At 40.8% G+C, this 20,744-nt stretch overlaps 1 protein-coding gene across 7 annotated transcripts in view; it reads left to right on the top strand.

The window, feature by feature from the left end:
* IQCH (IQ motif containing H) overlaps positions 1-20,325 on the top strand; it is a 256,264-nt gene extending 235,939 nt beyond the window's left edge. For 4 of the 7 annotated variants that reach the window (XM_033189648.1, XM_033189647.1, XM_033189646.1 and 1 more), the window contains 2 exons: positions 13,486-13,594; positions 19,776-20,106. In XM_033189648.1, the coding sequence (XP_033045539.1) occupies positions 13,486-13,569 (84 nt within the window). In that variant the 3' untranslated portion in view covers positions 13,570-13,594; positions 19,776-20,106. Of the gene's footprint in view, positions 1-9,534; positions 9,597-13,485; positions 13,595-19,775 lie in introns of all 7 variants that reach the window. The other 3 variants (XM_033189642.1, XM_033189645.1, XM_033189641.1) reach the window with 1 other exon arrangement.
* Positions 20,326-20,744: the final 419 nt, after the last annotated feature.

Here is a 20,744-nt window from a genome sequence, read left to right as displayed (position 1 = left end):
TTGATACAGAAATTAATATCAAAAGAAGATGCTCCTAAAACAGAAACCTAAAATTTTGGTACGGGCTTGGTGGTCAGGCAATGAGTGGCTGGGAAACTGTTAATGGAAACCAGAAGGATGACGATTCATGTTATGAAGTGGTGAAATATTTGGCAAAATTGATACCTGCAATTACTTGGAAGGCAAATAATATACCTAATGTACCTACAGCTCTAGGAGAAACAGTTGGAAATGTTAGTGTTAATGGTTTATATTGGGCATTGCTGACTGCATTTGGCAAGGTATTATACAAAAATTATGAGCGTCTAAATGAATCAGACATCTTGCAAGCAGAAATGAAAGGGAATAGAGAGATCCCAGAAATTCGGCACTTTGCAAAATGGGAAAAGCTGAACTGATTTTAAACCTCAAAAATGAGAATTTTAAAAATTGAAGAGGCATTTATTTACACAACCAAAGTCAATTAAAACTCAGCCTTGCAATATGAGTAAAATTAAAGGCATGACTATAACCTACTATTAAAACCTCTGAATTAAAGTATCTTAGAGTATGAATCCAACAAAGATTACGGCATCCAGTACTGTATTAGTCCATTCTCATGCTGCTATGAAGAATACCCAAGACTGGGTAATTTATAAAAGAAGGAGGTTTAATTGACTCCCAGTTCTGCATGGCTGGGGAGGTCTCAGGAAAATTACAATCATGGCGGAAGGGGAAGCAAACATATTCTTCACCTGATGGCAGGAGAAAGAAGTGCTGAGCAAAGGGGGAACATCCCCTTATGAAATAATCAGATCGAGTGAGAACTCACTATCATGAGAACAGTATAAGGGTAACCACCCCCATGGTTCAGTTACCTCCCACTGGGTTCCTCCCATGACACGTGGGGATTATGAGAACTACATTCAAGACGAGATTTGGATAGGGACACAGCCAAACCATATCAAGTACATATTTTCATTTAGAAAGACTCTCTCAGGAAAAAGAGAACAGAACAAAAGAGTAAAAAGAAAAAGGGTATAGCTCTCCTACTGAAGCCTGATAGGCTTAAGATAACTGAAATTAAGAGAGAGGCATAGAAGCAAAAAAGCAAAGAAATATAGAAAATTTAAGAAGTATCTACAAAAGACCTCCATGTTGTAGCTATTGGTACTTGTAGTTGATTGAAATCAAACAGATTAGAAACCAACTAAGTTCTTTAAAGAACTCAACGTCAAGAGAAATCTGTCTGGATAGACTGTCGCTGCTTAAGACTTTAAACAACCCTTGGGCCCTCAACTATCTACAGGCAGGAAGTGGGTGAGAAAGTTTTAAAATTGCTAAGGATGGCTTGTGCCTATAATCCTAGCTGCTCAAGAGGTCGAGGCAGGAGGACCGCTCACTTGAGGCCAGGAGTTCAAGACCAGCCTGGGCAACATGACAAGATCCCAGCTCTTAAAAAATCGCTAAGGAAAATATAATCTTTAGTATCCACTTCAGATGTGGCCCAAGGACAATTATGAAAAATAAAATCTCAGAAGGCAGAGTCAAGGACCACAAAGAATAGTGTCTAAGCTCATGAAGTAATTGGGATCAGAGCTAATCAAGGAACATTTTCCACCCAAAGGATAGGGGCCCTGGAAATGTCTGCCCAGTGGGATATCAGAATTACTACAAAGTCCTGTCTTCTGTTTCTCTCTCATTGTTTCTCTTTCCAAATGGAAGTATTTAGTGCAGTTACCCAGTCCTGTTCCACCAGTTTTTGAATAGTGAGGGCTGAATAGATACTTTTGTTTTTTTTTCTTTCTGGTTCATGGCTTTTCAGATCAAGAGAGCCAGACCTGATCTAGAGATATCATGGATCACCCATAGTTATTTCTGTTTGATAGCATTTTATACCTTGTTAAATATTTTCACACATTTTGTTTCATTCTTGCAATAACTTTGAAAGGTAGACATTTTCATTCTGATATTGTAAATGAGGAAGCTGAGACTTAAAATGTTAAATCACTTTGCAAGTTTACTAGTAAAAAAATTATGTATTATGGTGCTTTCTAATAACTAGCTTGAAAAGAATTTTACACAGAAGTAAAATTTTAAATATCATTGAGCAGGGAGAAAGATGGATAAACGCAAACAAAAAGATCTATAACCTAAGATGCTACCTGGGAAACGGGCCTGAGTAGGATAGCAATTGGGAATCTGATAGCCAGGTAGTAACACATGAGCATATTGTCAAGGGAGATACTGGGGTATGTAAGTAGATTGCAGTTGCCTGGGGAAAATGTTGCTAACATTGAGGTTTACTTTGGTAGCTGCCTACGGGTAGACTCTTACATCTCTCACAGGTAAAATAAAATATGGAATTGTTTTATGGGATAAGGGAAAACAGTTTTGTGTAAGTCTTTCATTTCTGTTGTTTTCTCTGGATGAAGGCTAAGAATATTCCTGGTCACCTTTCTTAGAAAGTTGTAAATGTCCTGCTAAATCTAGACATTCTGACTATGACAAGGTATCTTGCAACCAACTAACTCTTTCACTAAAAATGATTATAAAGGCTGGATAGATATATATAAAACAACTGCTTGAAGGTATTGATGGGCAACTAAAATAGTCTTAAAAGAACAGAAGGGCCAGTCACCGTGGCTCACGCCTGTAATCCCAACATTTTTGGGAGGTCGAGGCGGGCGGATCACTTGAGGCCAGGAGTTTGAGACCAGCCTAACCAACATAACAAAACCCCGTCTCTCCTAAAAATACAAAAATTAGCTGGGGGCGATGGCCCATCTCTGTAATCCCAGACACTCTGGTGGCTGAGGCACAAGAATCATTTGAACCCAGAAGGTGGAGGTTGCAGTGAGCCAAGATCATGCTACTGCACTCCAGCCTGGGTGACAAAGCAAGACTCCGTCTCTAAAAAAAATAAAGAAAAAGAAAGAACAGAAGCATCTAAGGTGAGTGTCATATTCCCCCAAGTTTTAAAGGACATTTAAAAATGTGTTAGGAAATAAATCTAAACAGATTTTTTTCTTGACCTCATGACCTTGATCTCTTGACCTGGTGATCCGCTCGCTTCAGCCTCCCAAAGTGTTGGGAGGTGACAGAGACTGGAGTTCAAAACTATCAAACTGTTTGAGACTTGAGATCCAAAATCCTAGAACAAAGGTGATCAAAGAGAAGTGAGCCCAAAAATTTCACGTATGGATGCCATTTAAACCCCTAATTGACTCATACCTGGTGGAATGAACAGCTCAAGACTCCAAGAAATCTGTGGGAAAAATGTAACAGTAGCTGGGAGGCTAAAGATCTGGCAGATATTTCAAAAGTCACATGCTGTTGGGAAGAGATTGGAGCCTGCTAAATTGAAAGGGTCCTAATAAACACCTCAAGTTTCCAGTGGAGACTGCTAAAGGACCAAACTCTAGGAGTAAGTACACTTTCCTAGCAGAAAAAAACTAAACACAAAGCATGAGGGAAAACCTTTAAATAGACCAGGTCCAACAATAGCTAAAATCAACCCTTAGTCCAGGCGTGGTGGCTTATGCCTGTAATCCCAGGCATGGGATTGGGAGGCTGAGGTAGGTAGATTGCTTGAGCCTAAGAGTTCAAGACCAGCCTGGGCAACACAGCAAAACCCTGTCTCTACCAAAAATACAAAAATTAGCAGGATATGGTGGCACACACCTGTAATCCTGGCTACTTGGGAGGCTGAGATGAAAGAATCTCTTGGGCTTGGGAACTCGAGGCTACAGTGAGCTGTGATCATGCCACTGCATTCCAGCCTGGGTGACAGAGTGAGACTCGGTCTCAAAAAAAAAACCTTTTAAATACAAAAATAAAATAAAATCAGGGGCCGGGCACTGTGGCTCACGCCTATAATCCCAGCACTTTGGGAGGCCAAGGCAGGTGGATCATGAGGTCAGGAGTTCCAGACCAGCCTGGCCAGCATGGTGAAACCCTGTCTCTACTGAAAACACACACACAAAAAAAATTAGCCAGGGATGGTGGCACACACCTGCAGTCCCAGCTACTCAAGAGGCTGAGGTAGGAGAATTGCTTGAACTTGGCAGGTGGAGGTTGCAGTGAGCCAAGATCATGCCATTGCACTCCAACCTGGGTGACACAGTGAGACTCCATCTCAAAAATTAATAAAATAATAAAATAAAACAAAACAAAATAAAATAAATGCTTGATACATCAAGATGAGCTGTCAGTACTCTATTTGTCTGCCAAAAACAAAAATTTAACTCTGTTTGAAGGAAGATGTTATCTAGAGCTGCTACAATTTTCCATCTTTAATGACCATCATCCAATAAAAAACCATAAGGTATACTAAAAGAGGGACCAAATCATTGAAAACAAAGGGGAAAAATAGAAAAAGATCCACAGGTGACTCATAACTCCACCGATCCCGGCCACTTTTCAACACAATCTATGAAAGCTAGAAGACAATGGGAATATAATTTTAAAGTATTGAAAGAAAAGTCTCTGCCAACCGAGCATCCTATTCCCAGCAGGAATAGAGTTTAAAGACGGGGACTTTAAAATAGCTAGGACTAATATGTTCAAGAAAACATGTATGTTCGTAATATGTTCATGTCACCAAAGACCTAGAATCAGTTTTTTAACCCAAATGGAAATTCTGGAACCAAAAATTAGTGTGACAAAATTAATAATTTAATATATGAATTTAATAGGTTATCAGAACAAATGATTAGTGAACTAGAAAACAAGCCAGTAGAAAAAAAATTCCAACTTATACACAGAGGGAGAAAATGATGAAAATGTAGAAAAAGGCTTCAGAGATACATGCAACATGGAGGAAACAATCTTTAACTTTCCTGCAATTAGTGTTCCACAAGGAGAGGAGGGAGTGATTTTATATAAATACTGGCTGGGAATTTCCTACACCTAATGAAAGACATCAAAACACATATCCAACCTCATTCAAAAAGCACTAAAAACCTCAGGCAAGATAAATATAAGGAAAATCACACCTAGGCACATCATGATTATACTCCTGAAAATTGAAGAGCAACAGAAAATCTTTTTTTAATTTTAATTTTTATTTTTGAGACGGAGTCTTGCTCTGTCACCAGGCTGGAGTGCAGTGGCGCAATCTCAGCTCACTGCAACCTCCACCTCCCGGGTTCAAGCAGTTCTCCTGTCTCAGCTTCCTGAGTAGCTGGGACTACAGGCGTGCGCCACTGTGCCCAGCTAGTTTGTGTATTTTTAGTAGAGATGGGGTTTCACCATGTTGGTCAGAATGGTCTCGATCTCTTGACCTCATGATCAGCCTGCCTTGGCCTTCCAAAGTGCTGGGATTACAGGCGTGAGCCACTGCACCCGGCCAAGAAACAGAAAATCTTAAAAGTAGCTAGAAAATAACTACCTGACTTTCAAATGAGCAATAAGACTGCTAGCTAAGTTTTCTTTTCTTTTCTCTTCTCTTCTCTTTCTTTTTGAGATGGAGTCCTGCACTGTCTCCCGGGCTGGCGTGATCTTGGCTCACTGCAACCTCCGCCTGCCAAGTTCAAGCAATTCTCCTACCTCAGCCTCCTGAGTGGCTGGGACAACAGGTGCGTGGCACCATGCCTGGCTAATTTTTTTTTTTTTTGTATTTTTAGTAGAGACAGGGTTTCACCATGCTGGCCAGGCTGGTCTCAAACTCCTGACCTCGTGATCCGCCCACCTCGGCCTCCCAAAGTGCTGGGATTACAGGCGTGAGCCACCCATCCTGGCCAGTTTTCAACATAATCTATGAAAGCTAGAAGACAATTGGGAACATAATTTTAAAGTACTGAAAGGAGTCTCTGCCAACCAAGCATTCTATTCCCAGCAGGAAAAAAATCCATTAAACATCCCACATATCCCTGGAAATGAAACCTCTGTGAACTTGCTCTGCATATGGGGATTTGATGCCAGATCATTGCTGATGCTCCTTCTCAATATGGAACTATTTTTTAAAAGGGGTATAAACTTATGAAATGGGAACCACTTACTGGAAAGGATTTGTTATATTTATGTTAACCATAGGTCCCTAGAATAGCACTGTCCAATAGAACTATAATGAAAACCATTAATGTAAACCACAGCTAGAATTCAAAATTTTCTTGAAGCAACATTTTTTAAAAGTAAAAGAAATAGGTAAGGTTAATTTTTAAATATATTTTATTTAATCCAGTATATCGAACATTTCAACATGTAATCGGTATAAAAATTATTGAGATACTCCTACTTCTTTTGTACTAAGGCTTTGAAAGCTATGACACATCTCAATTTGTACTACTAGCATTTCAACTTCTCAGTTGCCTCATGTGGGTATTGGCTACCATACTGGACAGCACAGTAAGGATGCCAGAGATGTACTAGGCAGTGGTTCTCAACCCTGGCTGTCCATGAGTGACCTCAGTGAGGAGCTTTAAAGAATGCAGATGCCAGCCAGGCACGGTGGCTCACACCTGTAATTCCAGCACTTTGGGAGGCTGAGGCAGGTGGATCACCTGAGGTCAGGAGTTTGAGACTAGCCTGACCAACATGGTGAAATCCCATCTCTACTAAAAATACAAAAAGTAGCCAGGTGTGGTGCCATGCACCTGTAGTCCCAGCTACTTGAGAGGCTGCGAAAGGAGAATTGCTTGAACTTAGGAGGTGGAGGTTGCAGTGAGCCAAGATCGCGCCACTGCACTCCAGCCTTGGTGACCGAGTGAGACTCCATCTCAAAAAAAAAAAAAAAAAGAATGCAGATGCCCATGCAGGGCTGCAATTAAGGTAAGGCAAGTGAGGCACTCTTCCTGAGCACAAAATTTAAGGAAACCCACACACACACATACACAAAACCGTCATTAATAAAGATAACTAATATTTTAGTGCAATATTTTAACAATCAACATTACTGCAAAAAATTCATTATGAATAAAATATCAACATTTTTAATGAAAACAGGACCAGATTACTGATTTTTTCCTTTGCCTTGGGCTCCAATATGACTCAGCATGGCCCTACGTCCATGGCCCACCCAAGACCAAATAAGTCAGTATTTCTGGAAGTAGGGCCCAGGCATTAGATGACTCTAATGTGCAGCCAGTGTTGGCAGCCACTGTTTAGTCCACTGTCTGTCCCAAAGCTCAGATTTCCTGATAAAGTGGGAAGTTGATGAGTGTGGTCATAATTCTGACATGTGATTTCTTTTACCAAAGCCCCAGAATATAGTTTCCTTTTTTGAGCTTTCCAGTGAAGGGAAGTTCACAACTTCACAAGGCAGTCATTTCCACTGTTGGACAACTCCAGGGTTACTTCTTATTTATTTATTTATTTATTTGAGACGGAGTCTCGCTCTGTCGCCCAGGCTGGAGTGCAGTGGCCAGATCTCAGCTCACTGCAAGCTCCGCCTCCCGGGTTCACGCCATTCTCCTGCCTCAGCCTTCCGAGTAGCTGGGACTACAGGCGCCTGCCACTACGCCCGGCTAGTTTTTTGTATTTTTTTTAGTAGAGACGGGGTTTCACTGTGTTAGCCAGGATGGTCTCGATCTCCTGACCTCGTGATCCGCCCGTCTCGGCCTCCCACAGTGCTGGGATTACAGGCTTGAGCCACCGCGCCCGGCCTACTTCTTATTTATTTGGAGAAAACTGTTACAAGATAATTTAAAAAAAAAAAAAAAAAGGTAAAGCCATGCCTCTCATACAGATATAAAAATAAACACATGATAAAGATTTTATTTACAGAAAGAATTGCCAGGCACAGTGGCTCATGCCTGTAATCCCAGTACTTTGGGAGGATGAGGCTGGGAGGATCACTTGAGCCCAGGAGTTCAAGACCAGCCTAAGCAACATGGCAAAACCCTATCTCTACTGAAAAACATACACAAAACTTAGCTGTGTGGTGGCATATGCTTGTGGTCCCCAGTACTCAGGAAGCTGAGGTGGGAGGATCACCTGAGCTTGGGGAGGTCGAGGCTGCAGTGAGCTGTGATTGAGTCACTGAACTCTAGCCTGGGTGAGAGTGAGACCCTGTCTCCAAAAAACAAAACAAACAAAAAGAGGGAACTAGGCAGATATTATAACGGGTTCAAAAGAGAATCCCAAAACAGACATCTTTATAGCTCAGGAATATTGAAATTAGCAAATGGAGGCAAAATAGGTTTTTCCACAAGAGAGCAGGAAAGGGAAATCAACTCAGCCTTTATCAGACTGGACAGAATTTGCTTGTCTATCAGTTACCTACACTTTACAGAATTGTAAAATATCTCCCGTAGAATCAGTCTGATAAGGCAGCAGGGAGTGCTATAGACCAGCAACCCCCAACCTTTTCGGCACCAGGGACCGGTTTCATGGAAGACGATTTTTCCATGGACGTGGAGGTGGGTAGAGGGATTATGATGGTTTCAGAATGAAACTGTTCTACCTCAGATCATCAGGCATCAGTTAGATTCTCATAAGGAGCATGCAACCTAGATCCCTTGTTTGTACAGTTAACAATAGGTTTCCTGCTCCTATGAGAATCTAATGCCACCTCTGATCCGACAGGAGATGGAGCTCCGGTGGTAAAGCTTGCTTGCCTGCTGCTCACCTCCTGCTGTGTGGCCCGGTTCCTAACAGGCCAAAGACCTATCTGAGACCAATCTGGTACCAGTCTGCAGCCCAGGGATTGAAGACCCCTGCTATAGACAACATATAGTTTCCCATTGAAGTACTAATTTCTTTCCACAGAACAAATTGCTACCATATATATATATATAGTGTATATATGTGTGTGTGTGTATATATATATATATATAATTTTTTTGAGACGGAGTTTCACTCTTGTTGCCCAGGCTGGAATGCAATGGCATGACCTCGGCTCACTGAAACCTCTGCCTCCCAGGTTCAAGTGATTCTCCTGCCTCAGCCTCTGAAGTAGCTGGGATTACAGGTGCCCACCACCATGCCCAGCTAATTTTTTTTATTTTTAGGAGAGACGGGGTTTCACTATGTTGGCCAGGCTGGTCTCGAACTCCTGACCTCTTGATCCACCTGCCTCGGCCTCCCAAAGTGCTCATCTGTCACCCAGGCTGGAGTGCAGTGGCACGACCTCGGCTCACTGCAACCTCCACCTCCCGGGTTCAAGCGATTGTCCCGCCTCAGCCTCCCAAAGTGCTGGGATTATAGGCGTGAGCCACTGTGCCCAGCCTACCCTGTATGTTTTTAACCTATCACTCTTAGAACAGTGGTTTTCAAATTTTGATGTACACAAGAATCATCCAAGAAGTGAGGTAAAAGACAGCTTGCCTGCCAAGTCTTCTGAGCTTGGATGATGCCCATGAAAATGCCTTTTTAACAAGCACACTAGATGATTCTGATGCAGGTGTTCTGAGGATCATACTCAAAAAGCACTCTTCTAGAACATACTTACTCCAAATTGAGACAGCCTTTTCAAATGTGTTCTCATAATATCTGAAGGTAGCTCTAGATTTCAAATCAAATCAATCTTAGTAGTCTTTCTGTGCCAGTAACATTTTCTGTACTTTGTTTCTGAGATAATATACTATTTCTTTTCTCCCCATTGAAATTTTACAGGACAGGCAAGGAACTGTTTTTATATTATATGAGCACATGAAGAGACACAAGTTGGGAATGTTGTGAGTATGAAGTGTATCTGTGAGTTGAAACAAGCTAAGGAAATAGACAATCACAGCTAACAAGAATGATGCTTCTCATGCATTTTAATCAACATGCTGATTTATTAGAAGTCTATCTTTATTTAGATCTTCAGGTATTTTTTTATTTTATTTTATTTTATTTTTTGAGATGGAGCCTTGCTCTGTCGCCCAGTCTGGAGTGTAGTGGCACAATCTCAGCTCACTGCAACCTCCGCCTGCCGGGTTCAAGCGATTCTCCTGCCTCAGCCTCCCGAGTCACTGGGATTACAGGCATGCACCACCATGCCCAGCTAATTTTTGTATTTTTAGTAGAGATGGGGTTTCACCGTGTTGGCCAGGATGGTCTCGATCTCTTGACCTTGTGATGCGCCTGCCTTGGCCTCTCAAAGTGCTGGGATTACAGGCAGGAGCCACTGCGCCCGGCCTAGGTATTTTATAAAATGACTTTAGATGTGTCAATAGGGGTTTATAAGTATAATTGATTAATTATCTGAAATTGATGGGTAAAGTTTAGACTTAACAACATATTATACCCAAATGCATACACAGATAAGGCACATCAGATCTCACTATGGGGACCCAGCTCAGTTGTCCTGACTGTGGAAGGCAGTTGTCATTCTGGCATACTTAGAAAAGTGCTCTGTGCTCTGGTGACTTCACACGATGTCCCCACAACAGGCAGGATCTGTAGCTCCTCCTCAGATCCAGTTTCATCCCAGGCGCAATCTTCTCAAGGTACGCATGTGCTGAGCACAGACTGCTGGCAACACTCGGAGGCTTCCGCATTTCTCCCAGATTTCCCTCTGGGATATTTTGGAGCCTAGCAAAGTTGTCTCCTATCTGGGACTCAGAATTTTAGAGCCACAACCTTGAGTCATCTCTTATTTCGTATCTTGGCACATGGTTACTTGGTACCTTTAAGTCATCCTACCTAATTGGGAAACTGTCTCTGCCCTGTATTTCTCTTCCTTGTAACCTACAGCAGTGTAGACATTGTGGCCTCACACTGAAACACACAGAAACATATACACAAAGATCTGGTCTCATAAACACTAACCAAATAAGATCCAATTCCTCTACTAAGCATTAATGTTCCTATGTGGCCTCAGTCCTTCCCTCCCCAACCTCCCCTCCACCCTACTATGGTCAGTCTCCTGGAAACTGATCCAAAGAGGTACGCATTACAACAAGCAAATGGCTGCATAGGACAGGCCTCAACTTCCCTATCCAAAGTATAGTCCTTTGTTCTGCCAAAGCATTGTCAGCTATAACAGACCATTATCAATACAGTGATATTCACCCTCATCGATCCTTTTGAACTTAGGCAAATGTTCTGGTTCCTTCCCCTTTGGAACTAGAATGTGGCTACAATTTAATCTGGCACTTACAGTCTCAAATGCTTCCCATCACCTGGGAAGGGAAGCTGGCTGTTTGAGTCCTCCCCTCGAGTTTCAATCTTTCCCCAAGATCCCATAAACATGCAAAACTTATTGGGTCTTGTTAAGAAAGTCACTTCCCTAGGGAATCTTCACCCGTTTGTCACACTGCCCTGATAGCAACAGAAATGAGACCTCAATCCATAATATCTCAACAAGCTTGCCTTCATCTTATCTACGCAGGCCTTCACATCCAGAATGATAACAGAGCCTCTGGGCATATGTAGAGAAGGATCAGCCCCTTGCTTCCCAGTGGCTTTCTGCCCCTCAGCTCCCTCCCTGCCCTATCTTTCCCTACCAGAAAATTTGAAAGAATTTTATCTACTGTGCCAGGCACAGTTCTAGGTGCTGGGGAAACAGCAATGAGCCCTGCTCTCAGGAAGCTGCCACTGTAGAGGGGTGGGCATAAACAAGTAAACAGGTAAACGTGGTCTAGCATGTCAACGGCTGACAAGCCAGGAAAGGGGGACAGCAGTTCACTAGTAGCTGGAAGATCAGAGATTAAATACTTCCTATTTCACTCTCCCCAAACGACACGGTGATGTCAGAGCTGGGCAGAACATAGACCAGCAGGAATTACCGGTACTAGGCGAACCAAGCAGTCATCTGGATTTGAAGTTGGCAAGCATGGGAATAAGAAATGTGTATTTTCCCAAGTTATGAATCTAATTAAGCAGGAAACGTTCAAGGTCCAAGTATATTTCTAAGCCCAGGAATTCAGACAGATGGGTTAGTTAGGTACAAAGAACTAGAAATCAGAACCTAGAGATATGAACTCTGTCTTACTGGGCACCAGCTGGCATGAAAGATTAACTGCAAAGGAGAAGCTGGGACAGGACTGGAACCAGACAAACCCTTTTGTACATAGGATGAGGCTGGGAGGGGTTAGCTCCCTTCGGGTGATGGGAGAAGAGCAACCAGACAGGCCAAACACAGGACCCAGGATTCAGGTGCCTGGAGGTCATCCTGAGAAGCAACCAGCTCATACCATCAGGAAAGTTCCAACCACAAAGAGTAAAGGGACAACCTGAGAGCTAGGTCGTGGGGAGCTTGACCAGAGGCACTCAGAGAGGAGGCCACTTTTGGAGACCCAGGCTGATAGGGGGTGGCATGAGGAAAGCCTTTCAGCAGGCAGCAGAGCCCCGCAGAGGCTGACACTCAGGAGCAGGACTTGTGTCCTGGAATTGATGGGATGAGACAGGGGTAGCATCACCAAGGCAGAGGCAGAGTTCCTGAGGTATGGGCCACAGGAAGAGCAATGCAGGTGGGTACTCGGGCATAGAGGAACCAGGCAAGAGGAAAACCATCACAGAAAGTAGGAGATAGAAGAAGACCCTGTTTCATGAACAGAGAAACTCCCAGTCATCAAACTGACCTAGCAGCAAGGTGGATTTGATGCTGAAGCCTACAGAATTAATAATTAGACTGGTTACCAAAAGGAACTTGCCCAGCTGTCCCTACACCTGCACGTGAGATTTCAGGCAAAGATGCCTTGACCTGCAGGCTAGTTTCAATGGTAGAAATAGTCCTATTGGTGTACCTTCTAGATGGTTATTACTATTCACGCATCCTTCAGGGAGGCCACAGTTGACATGGACCTCTCGAAAGCCTTTAGTCCTTTTCTATTGTTTTCTGCCCATCTTATTCTCATCCCTAACTGCAGTCATAGAACCAGAGAATGTTAGAACACAGAAGGGCCTCAGAATTAACTGATCCTCATAGACAGGAAACTGAGGCTTAGAGAGGGACAATGATTTGCTTGGGTCACACAGTATGTGGTCTGTCTCCTGATCCTGAAGTTAGTGTTCTTTTCACTACACCACAAAGCCTACGCTGAGTGACTACCTTGTATAGGGAGCCCTATAATGCTACAGGATAGTTTGCAAGTTGTCTCTGAAATCTTAAAGTGGATGTTCAGGTTTATAAAGACGGCTGTTCATGAACAGGGCACATTCTCCTCTGACAATAGGCAGGACACTCTCATTAAGTGGTAGGAATCACTTGTACACATGAAATAGAAAATAAACCCCAGACAAAAGTCTCTAGAATACTGAGATGCAAATGTCTCCATAGACAAGGAAATCATTCAGCAAGGATCACACTTAGTGACATTCTCCTAAAGTAACTTAAACCATTTTTAAAAGGAACTCGTACAACATCCTAGCTCAGTAGTAGACTTTTACTAGAAATGACCGACCCTATTGCTATATTTTGCTAAGTTGATTAATAAAAAATATTTATTAGGCAAATCCTTTTTGTTGACAAGTTAAAATGGAGTCTTATCTTTCATATCTCCCTGAAGATTGCCACCTTGTGAGATTGAAAATACTCATTAAATTCCATCACCAGACAGGCACAAATGAGAGGGCGATTGTTTTTAAGCATGTGAGGGGAATCGTTGGTAAACTCATTTGTTTGGATATCATTAACAGAACAATCGGCGAGGATCTCCAGGGGGTCCTCATGACCTTTGCTCGCAATCTCTTCATCATCCATCAAGAAATATCAGCACCTAATATGCAAGGCGAGACCAATTTTAAGGTGAGGTGTTAATTAACTAACGATTCTGGTTAATTTCTATACAAGAGCTGAAAATACCTCATGCTGTATTGTAAACAAGTGCTAAACCATCTTTTTTTTATTGTAAGCAGTACATATTTTACAGTGTGCAGGGTCAATACTGTAAGGTTCCCACTGAAGCCGTTAGTTAAATTTAATGGTTTGAAACTTTTTATTTGAAATAGAGTTGACTTTTAACTTGCTGCCATTTTCAAACCCCAGCACCTAAGATAGCAGAGCTTTCTTATGTTGGACGTGAGTCTGAAATGTCACAATGGAACCAAAACAGAGATTGTCACAACCAAAAACTGTGAATGTTATCTATCTATATTCCAGATAATACAAGGTCTGACTAGTGATTCCTGGGAAGCCCTAGTTTCTAGAGCCAGAGAAGTTCTAAGACCTGAGAAAGCAATGTGTGTTAGGGAGAAGCAGAAAATATAGCATGTATGTGGGCCATCTACCCCACCCGTTTCTCCAACATGGGTTGGATTATTTCACTACTAACCTTTAGAAGCCTCCTTATGACCTTTAAAGATGTTGGTCCATCAAATCCAATTGTATATAATTGACTAGAAGTCTCCAAACTCTAAACTACAGGAACAAGGTCTGTACGGGAGTTTCTGAAACACTATCCGAACAGAGATGATCACGTGGTATTGAACAGCAAGGTATGAATCTGATTCCCAGCCTAGACCTTCATTAATTCAAAGGACATAATCAGAAACTGCATGTGGTTTTTCTCCTAAATGGAAAGTCCAACAAAAGCTTAATAGAAATGTAATTTTAATACAAGCTAGGACCTAACTCCTTTAGTAACAGTAACAATAACAACATGATTTTATGAGCTGGAAGAATGACCACTGCTTTCCCTACAACATGATTGAGAAGATTCAAAAAAGATAGACCAAATGTTACATCAGTGTTCACTGGTCCTAAAGGATCTATGCTCATCATTTACTGTTGTTTGTTTTGTTTTGTTTTGTTTTTGTTTTTGTTTTTTTCAGAGATGGGATATCTCACTGTCTTGCCTAGGCTGGTCTCAAGCTCCTGAGCTCAAGGGATTATCTGCCTTGGCCTCTCAAAGTGCTGGGATTACAGGCATGAGCCACCTTGCCCAGCCTGTCATTTACATTTTAAGTTCCTGCTAGCTAGTAGCATCATCTTATCTGTTAGTACCATGTGCAAAACTTGGAGCCTCTCTGCATTTGATCCATTCAGCCTGTCCAAATATAGCTAATAATCAGAATCAGATGCTTTAACCTCAAATGCATTCAGACTAAGTTGATTCTGAGCTTGTCTTGCTGTTGGCAGAGTCAACCGCCCTTGGTAAAATGAAAGCTATTTCTCTGTCCTTTCTCTGACTTTCAAAATCATCAAAAGTCAGATGTTCTCAGGTAGCTTTTAATTATGTCATGGTTTCTAGCCTTCTCATATGAATGATTGTTTTCTTGATTTTTACTCATGTTAGGTCTAAAGGCAAAAACTTTCAATCTCAGTAATATAGGTACAATAACAAAAAATAAATGGAATACAATAACTAAATAAAAATGGAAGGTGATGTCGCTGGGCACAGTGGCTCATGCCTGTAATTCCAGCACTTTGAAAAGCTGAGGTGGGCAGATCACTTGAATCCAGGAGTTCAAGACCAGCCTGGGCAACATGGTGAAACCCCATCTCTACAAAAATTACAAAAATTATCCAGGTGTGGTAGCTCATGCCTGTAGTCACAGCTACTTGGGGGGCTGAGGTGGGAGAATCATTTGAGCCCAGGAGTTGAGGCTGCAGTGAGTCTGGGTGATGAGAGTAGAATAAAAACAAAAGGAAGATGATGCAGAAAATGCATTTAACAAAATTTAACATTCTTTTCTGATAAAAACATTCAACTAAGTAAAAATAGAAGGTCACTTCCTCAACCTCAGAAGGACATCTACCAAAAAACCACAGCTGACATCATAGTTAATGTTGCAAAACCAAAAGCCTTCTTGCAAAGATTAGGAACAAGACAAGGGTGTCTGTTCTTGCCACCTCTATTCATCATTGTACTGGAGGTTCTGGACAGGGAAATTAGGCAAGAAAAGGAAATAAAACATGCTGGGTGCAATGGCCCCACCTGTAATCCCACCACTTTGGGAGGCCAAGGTGGGAGGATTACTTGCACTCAGGAGTTTGAGACCAGCCTGGGCAACACAGCAAGACCTCATCTCTACTAAGAAGAAGGAGGAGAAAAGAAGAAGAAATAAAAGTAAAAGTATCTCTATTTGCAAATGGCAAATTTTTGTAAATAGAAAATTCTATGAAGCAAGAGGATTGCTTGAATCCAGGAGTTTGAAACCAGCCTAGGCAACATAGGCAGACCCTATCTAAAAAATAAAAAATTAGCCAGGTGTGGTGGCACACACCTGTGGTCCCAGCTACTCAGGAGGCTGAGATGGGAAGATGGCTTGAGTAGGGTAGGCTGAGGCTGCAGTGAGCCATGATCTGCACTCCAGCCTGGGTGACAGAGCAAGACCTAGTCTCAAAAAAAAAAAAAAGAAAGAAAGAACGAAAGAAAAGAAAAAGAAAATCCTAAAGAACCCATCAACAAGTTTATAGGACATAAAATCAGTATACAAAAGACAATTGTATTTGTGTAATGAATAATGCAAAAATATTTTTTTAAAAAAATTCAAGTTACATAGCATCAAAAAGAATAAAATACTTAAGAATAACTTTTTTTCTTTTTTGAGACGGAGTCTCACTCTGTTGCCCAGGCTGGAGTGCAGTGGTGCGATTTCGGCTCACTGCAACCTCTGCATTCCAGGTTCAAGCAATTCTGCTGCCTCAGCCTCCTGAGTAGCTGGGATTACAGACACGCACCACCATGCCCAGCTAATTTTTATATTTTTATTAGAGACGGGGTTTCATGTTGGTGAGGCTGACCTCAAACTCCTGACCTCATGATCTGCCTGCCTCAGCCTCCCAAAGTGCTAGAATTACAGGCGTGAACCATTGCGCGTGGCCAGGAATAAATTTAACAGAAGAAGTGCAAGATTTTTGCAATGAAAACTACAAGACATGGGTGAAAGAAATTAAAGAAGACCTAAATAAACAGAAAGGTAGTCTGTATTCATCCAATAGAAGTCAACACTGCTAAGATGCTGATATTCCCATATTGATCTATAGATTCAATATAATTCTTATCAAAATCCCAGCTGGCTTTTTTTGCAGAAATTGACCAGATGATCCTAAAATTAATGTGGAAACATAAGAGGCCCAGAATAACCAAAATAATATTAAAAAGAAGAACAAAGTTGGAGAACTCGCACTTCTGAATTTAAAAACTTACTACAAAGCTACAGTAATCAAGACAGTGTGGTACTGACATAAGAACAGAGATATAGATCAATGGCATAAAATTGAGTCAGAAATAAACCCATACATAATGGCCAATAATTTTTGGCAAGGGTGCTGAAACAATTCAATGGAGAACAAATAATTTTTAAATAAATGGCACATGCAAATATTAAGTGGGACCTCTACCTCACATCATATATAAAAATTAAGTTAAAATGGGCTGGGCGTGGTGGCTCACGCCTGTAATCCCAGCACTTTGGGAGGCCGAGGCAGGTGGATCACCTGAGGTCAGGAGTTCAAGACCAGCCTGGCCAACATGGTGAAACCCCGTCTCTACTAAAAATATAAAAATTAGCCAGGCATGGTGGCGTGCACCTGTAATCCCAGCTACTCAGGATGCTGAGGCAGGAGAATCACTTGAACTCAGGAGGCAAAGGTTGCAGTGAGCCGAGATTGTACCACTGCACTCCAGCCTGGGCGACAGAGCGAGACTCCATCTCAAAAAAAAAAAAAAAGAAAAAGAAAAAGAAAGAAAAAAAAAGAAAATTAAGTTAAAATGGATCAAATATTTAAATGTAAGAGCTAAAACTGTAAAACTTTCAGGAAAAAACATACATATAAACCTTCATGACCTGGGGTTAGCAATAGTTTCTTAGACATGGTGCCTAAAGCACAAGCAACCAAAGTAAAAATAGATAAATCAGACTTCATCAAAATTTAAAACTTCGTGCATCAAAGAACACTATCAAGAAAGTAATAAGACAGCCCACAGAAAGGGAAATAATATTTGCAAATCATATATCTGGTAAGGCATAGCATTCATAATATACAAAGTACTCTTACAACTCAACTACAGAAGGACAAATAATCCAATTTTAAAAGCGAGCAAAGGATTTGAATAGACATTTCTTCAGAGGAGATACGCAGGCCAAGTGCAGTGGCTCACACCTGTAATCCCAGCACTTTGGCAGGCTGAAGCAGGAGGATCACTTGAGGCCAGGAGTTTGAGACTAGTCCAGGCAACATAGTAAGACCTCATCTCCACAAAAAAAAATTTTTAGTTAGCCAGGCATGGTGGCACACACCTGTAGTTCTAGCTGCTCAGGAGCCTGAGAGGGGAGGATTGGTTGAGCCCAGAAGGTCAAAGCTGAAGTGAGTCATAATCACACCACTGCACTCCAGCTGGGGTGATAGAGCAAGACCCTGTCTCAAAAAAAAAAAAAAAAAAGATGTACGAATGGCCAATAAGAAGGAATGCTCAACATCATGTTATGGAAATCAAAGCCACAATGAAACCTTTCATACCTAATAAGATGGCTACAGTTAAATAAAAAGGCAATAACAAGTGTTGGTGAGGATATGGAGAAACCAAAACCCTCTTATATTGCTGATAAGAATTAAAAATGGTATCACAGATATGTAAAGTTTGGCAGTTTATAAAAAAAAAAGTGTAAAATTACCATATGACCCAGCAATTCCATTTCTAAGTATATGTCTAAGAATATTAAAAACATGTTCCCACAAAAACGTGTACATTAATATTAATAGAAAGAATATTCATAATAGCAAAAAATTAGAAACAACCCAAATGTCCATCGACTAAGAAATAAGTGAATTTTATTATATTCTATGGATAATATTTTATATAATGGGATATTATTCAGCTCTATAAAAGGAATAAAGTACTGATCCATGCTACAACATGGATGAACCTTGAAAACATTATGCTAGGTAAAAAGCCATTCACAAAAGGTCACATAACGTATGGTTTCATTTATATGAAATGTGCAGAAGAGGTAGATCCATAGAGACAGAAATAGATTAGTGGTTGCCAGGGGCTGAGGGAGTGGGATGAAATGGGGAGTGACTGCTAATGGGGACAGAGTTTCTGTTTGGGATGATGAAAATGTTCTGGAATTGCATAGTGGTGATGGTTACTTGCAAATATACTAAAAACCACTGAATTGTATGCTTCATAAGGGTGAATTTTATGGTATGGGAATTATACCTCAATAAAATATAAATAAAGTAAATGGGAAGGTGTCATTTTTTTCTTCCCAGCAACCAATGGAAAGAAACCCTCCCATCAGCCTACTAGCCCTCATTTTAGGGTGACTAGACCAATGTTTCTCAAATTATCCATAATAAGGAACTATTTGTTTTTTTGTTTTGTTTTGTTTTGATCTATCATGGATCAATATTTTTTAACAAAATAGAAGAAAATTTAATTACTAGAAAAATACGATGAAAAAAATTAAAGACGTACAATTGAGAAGCCCAATGTTTTTATTATTAGACGTAATAGGCATAAAAATTCTAAAAAATTTTCCAAATTCTTACCCTCAATTTTTTTTTTTTTTTTTTGAGGCAGAATCTCGCTGTGCCACCCAGGCTGGAGTGCAGCAGCCGGATCTCAGCTCACTGCAAGCTCCGCCTCCTGGGTTTACCCCATTCTCTTGCCTCAGCCTCCCAAGTAGCTGGGACTACAGGAGCCTGCCACCTCGCCCGGCTAGTTTTTTGTATTTTTGAGTAGAGATGGGGTTTCACCGTGTTAGCCAGGATGGTCTCAATCTCCTGACCTCGTGATCCGCCCATCTCGGCCTCCCAAAGTGCTGGGATTACAGGCTTGAGCCATACTCTCAATTTTTTTACTCATTTCAGCAAGACTGGTAAGCCATAATCTGTAGACAAATGCCAGTCGGTAGAATGTATTCTGAATAGAACTGGTCTAAACCATGGTGAACTCCCAAAAGGACCAGATGCTTGGGGGAGAGGGATTGTAAGAGGTCTTTAAGTAATAAATATTGTCTTTACTGTTTACTTACAGACCACCATTGCTGATATTGAAACTATTCTAAGAGTAACAAAGGAAAACAAAATGAGATTTGAAGAGGAGCAACAGTCCAAAGATGATAAAAATCTCTCTAAACCCAAGAAATGATCCTGGAATACAGTACATAACATTTTGGATCCCAGTCTGGAATAAAAAGGCCAATTTTTTTTTTTTTTTCTGTTAGAAATAAAAGCCAGGGGAAATTGGTTTGCTTTGTGTGCTAGGAGGTGAATCAGAACAGATTATAATTAAATGCTCTTTTTAAAACATTGTTTATTAAGTGATCTTATTTTACTTATTAAACCAAAACTTATTTGTGTTTTCATTTGAGAGTGTTGAACAATCCCTTCTTCTTCTCAAACTCAGAAAAAAGTCATCTGATAAAAGAAGAAAGTTAAAAGTCTTACTGATATCACCTCCACATTTACTTCCTCACAGGTCTCAGGATCATGCAGCTTTTATTTTTTATGTTTTATAAAGTTTTCCCCTATTTCTAATAGTTATTCTGCATTTATAGGTTTGAATAAAGGCTTAAGCATTGCTATTTGTCAAAACACAAATACCTTTTTTCAAAGCTTCAAATTATATTGAAATTATATTTATATGAATTTTTCAGTGACTATCATTCATCGTGTTTTTGTTATACGAAGCCACTATTGTCTGCTATTGTTGCCATTTTTCAAAAAGTAGGATAAGCCAGCATCTAGTTAACCAAAGCATCAGAATGTATCTAGGTGGCAGTATTTGCTCTTAGTTTCAGATGGAGTGTAACTCGAGCTCTGTAGCTTGAATAAACATTTGTATTCTCTAGTTCTCCAATTTAATACAGCAGCGAGATTTTTTCAAGTTTAGTTCAACATTACACTACCTTTAAAAAGGCTGATTGTTAAGATTAGGTAGTGCTGACACTAACTTTCAGCATTCACTTCATAATTGTCCAAAAATATTTCTACATCAGTGAGC

This window comes from Trachypithecus francoisi, unplaced genomic scaffold (assembly GCF_009764315.1).
Source record: "Trachypithecus francoisi isolate TF-2019V2 unplaced genomic scaffold, Tfra_2.0 Lachesis_group3, whole genome shotgun sequence".
In the NCBI taxonomy this organism is placed as follows: domain Eukaryota; kingdom Metazoa; phylum Chordata; class Mammalia; order Primates; family Cercopithecidae; genus Trachypithecus; species Trachypithecus francoisi.
Note: the sequence above shows the minus strand (reverse complement) of the source record. Positions and strands in the feature narration are given on the sequence as shown.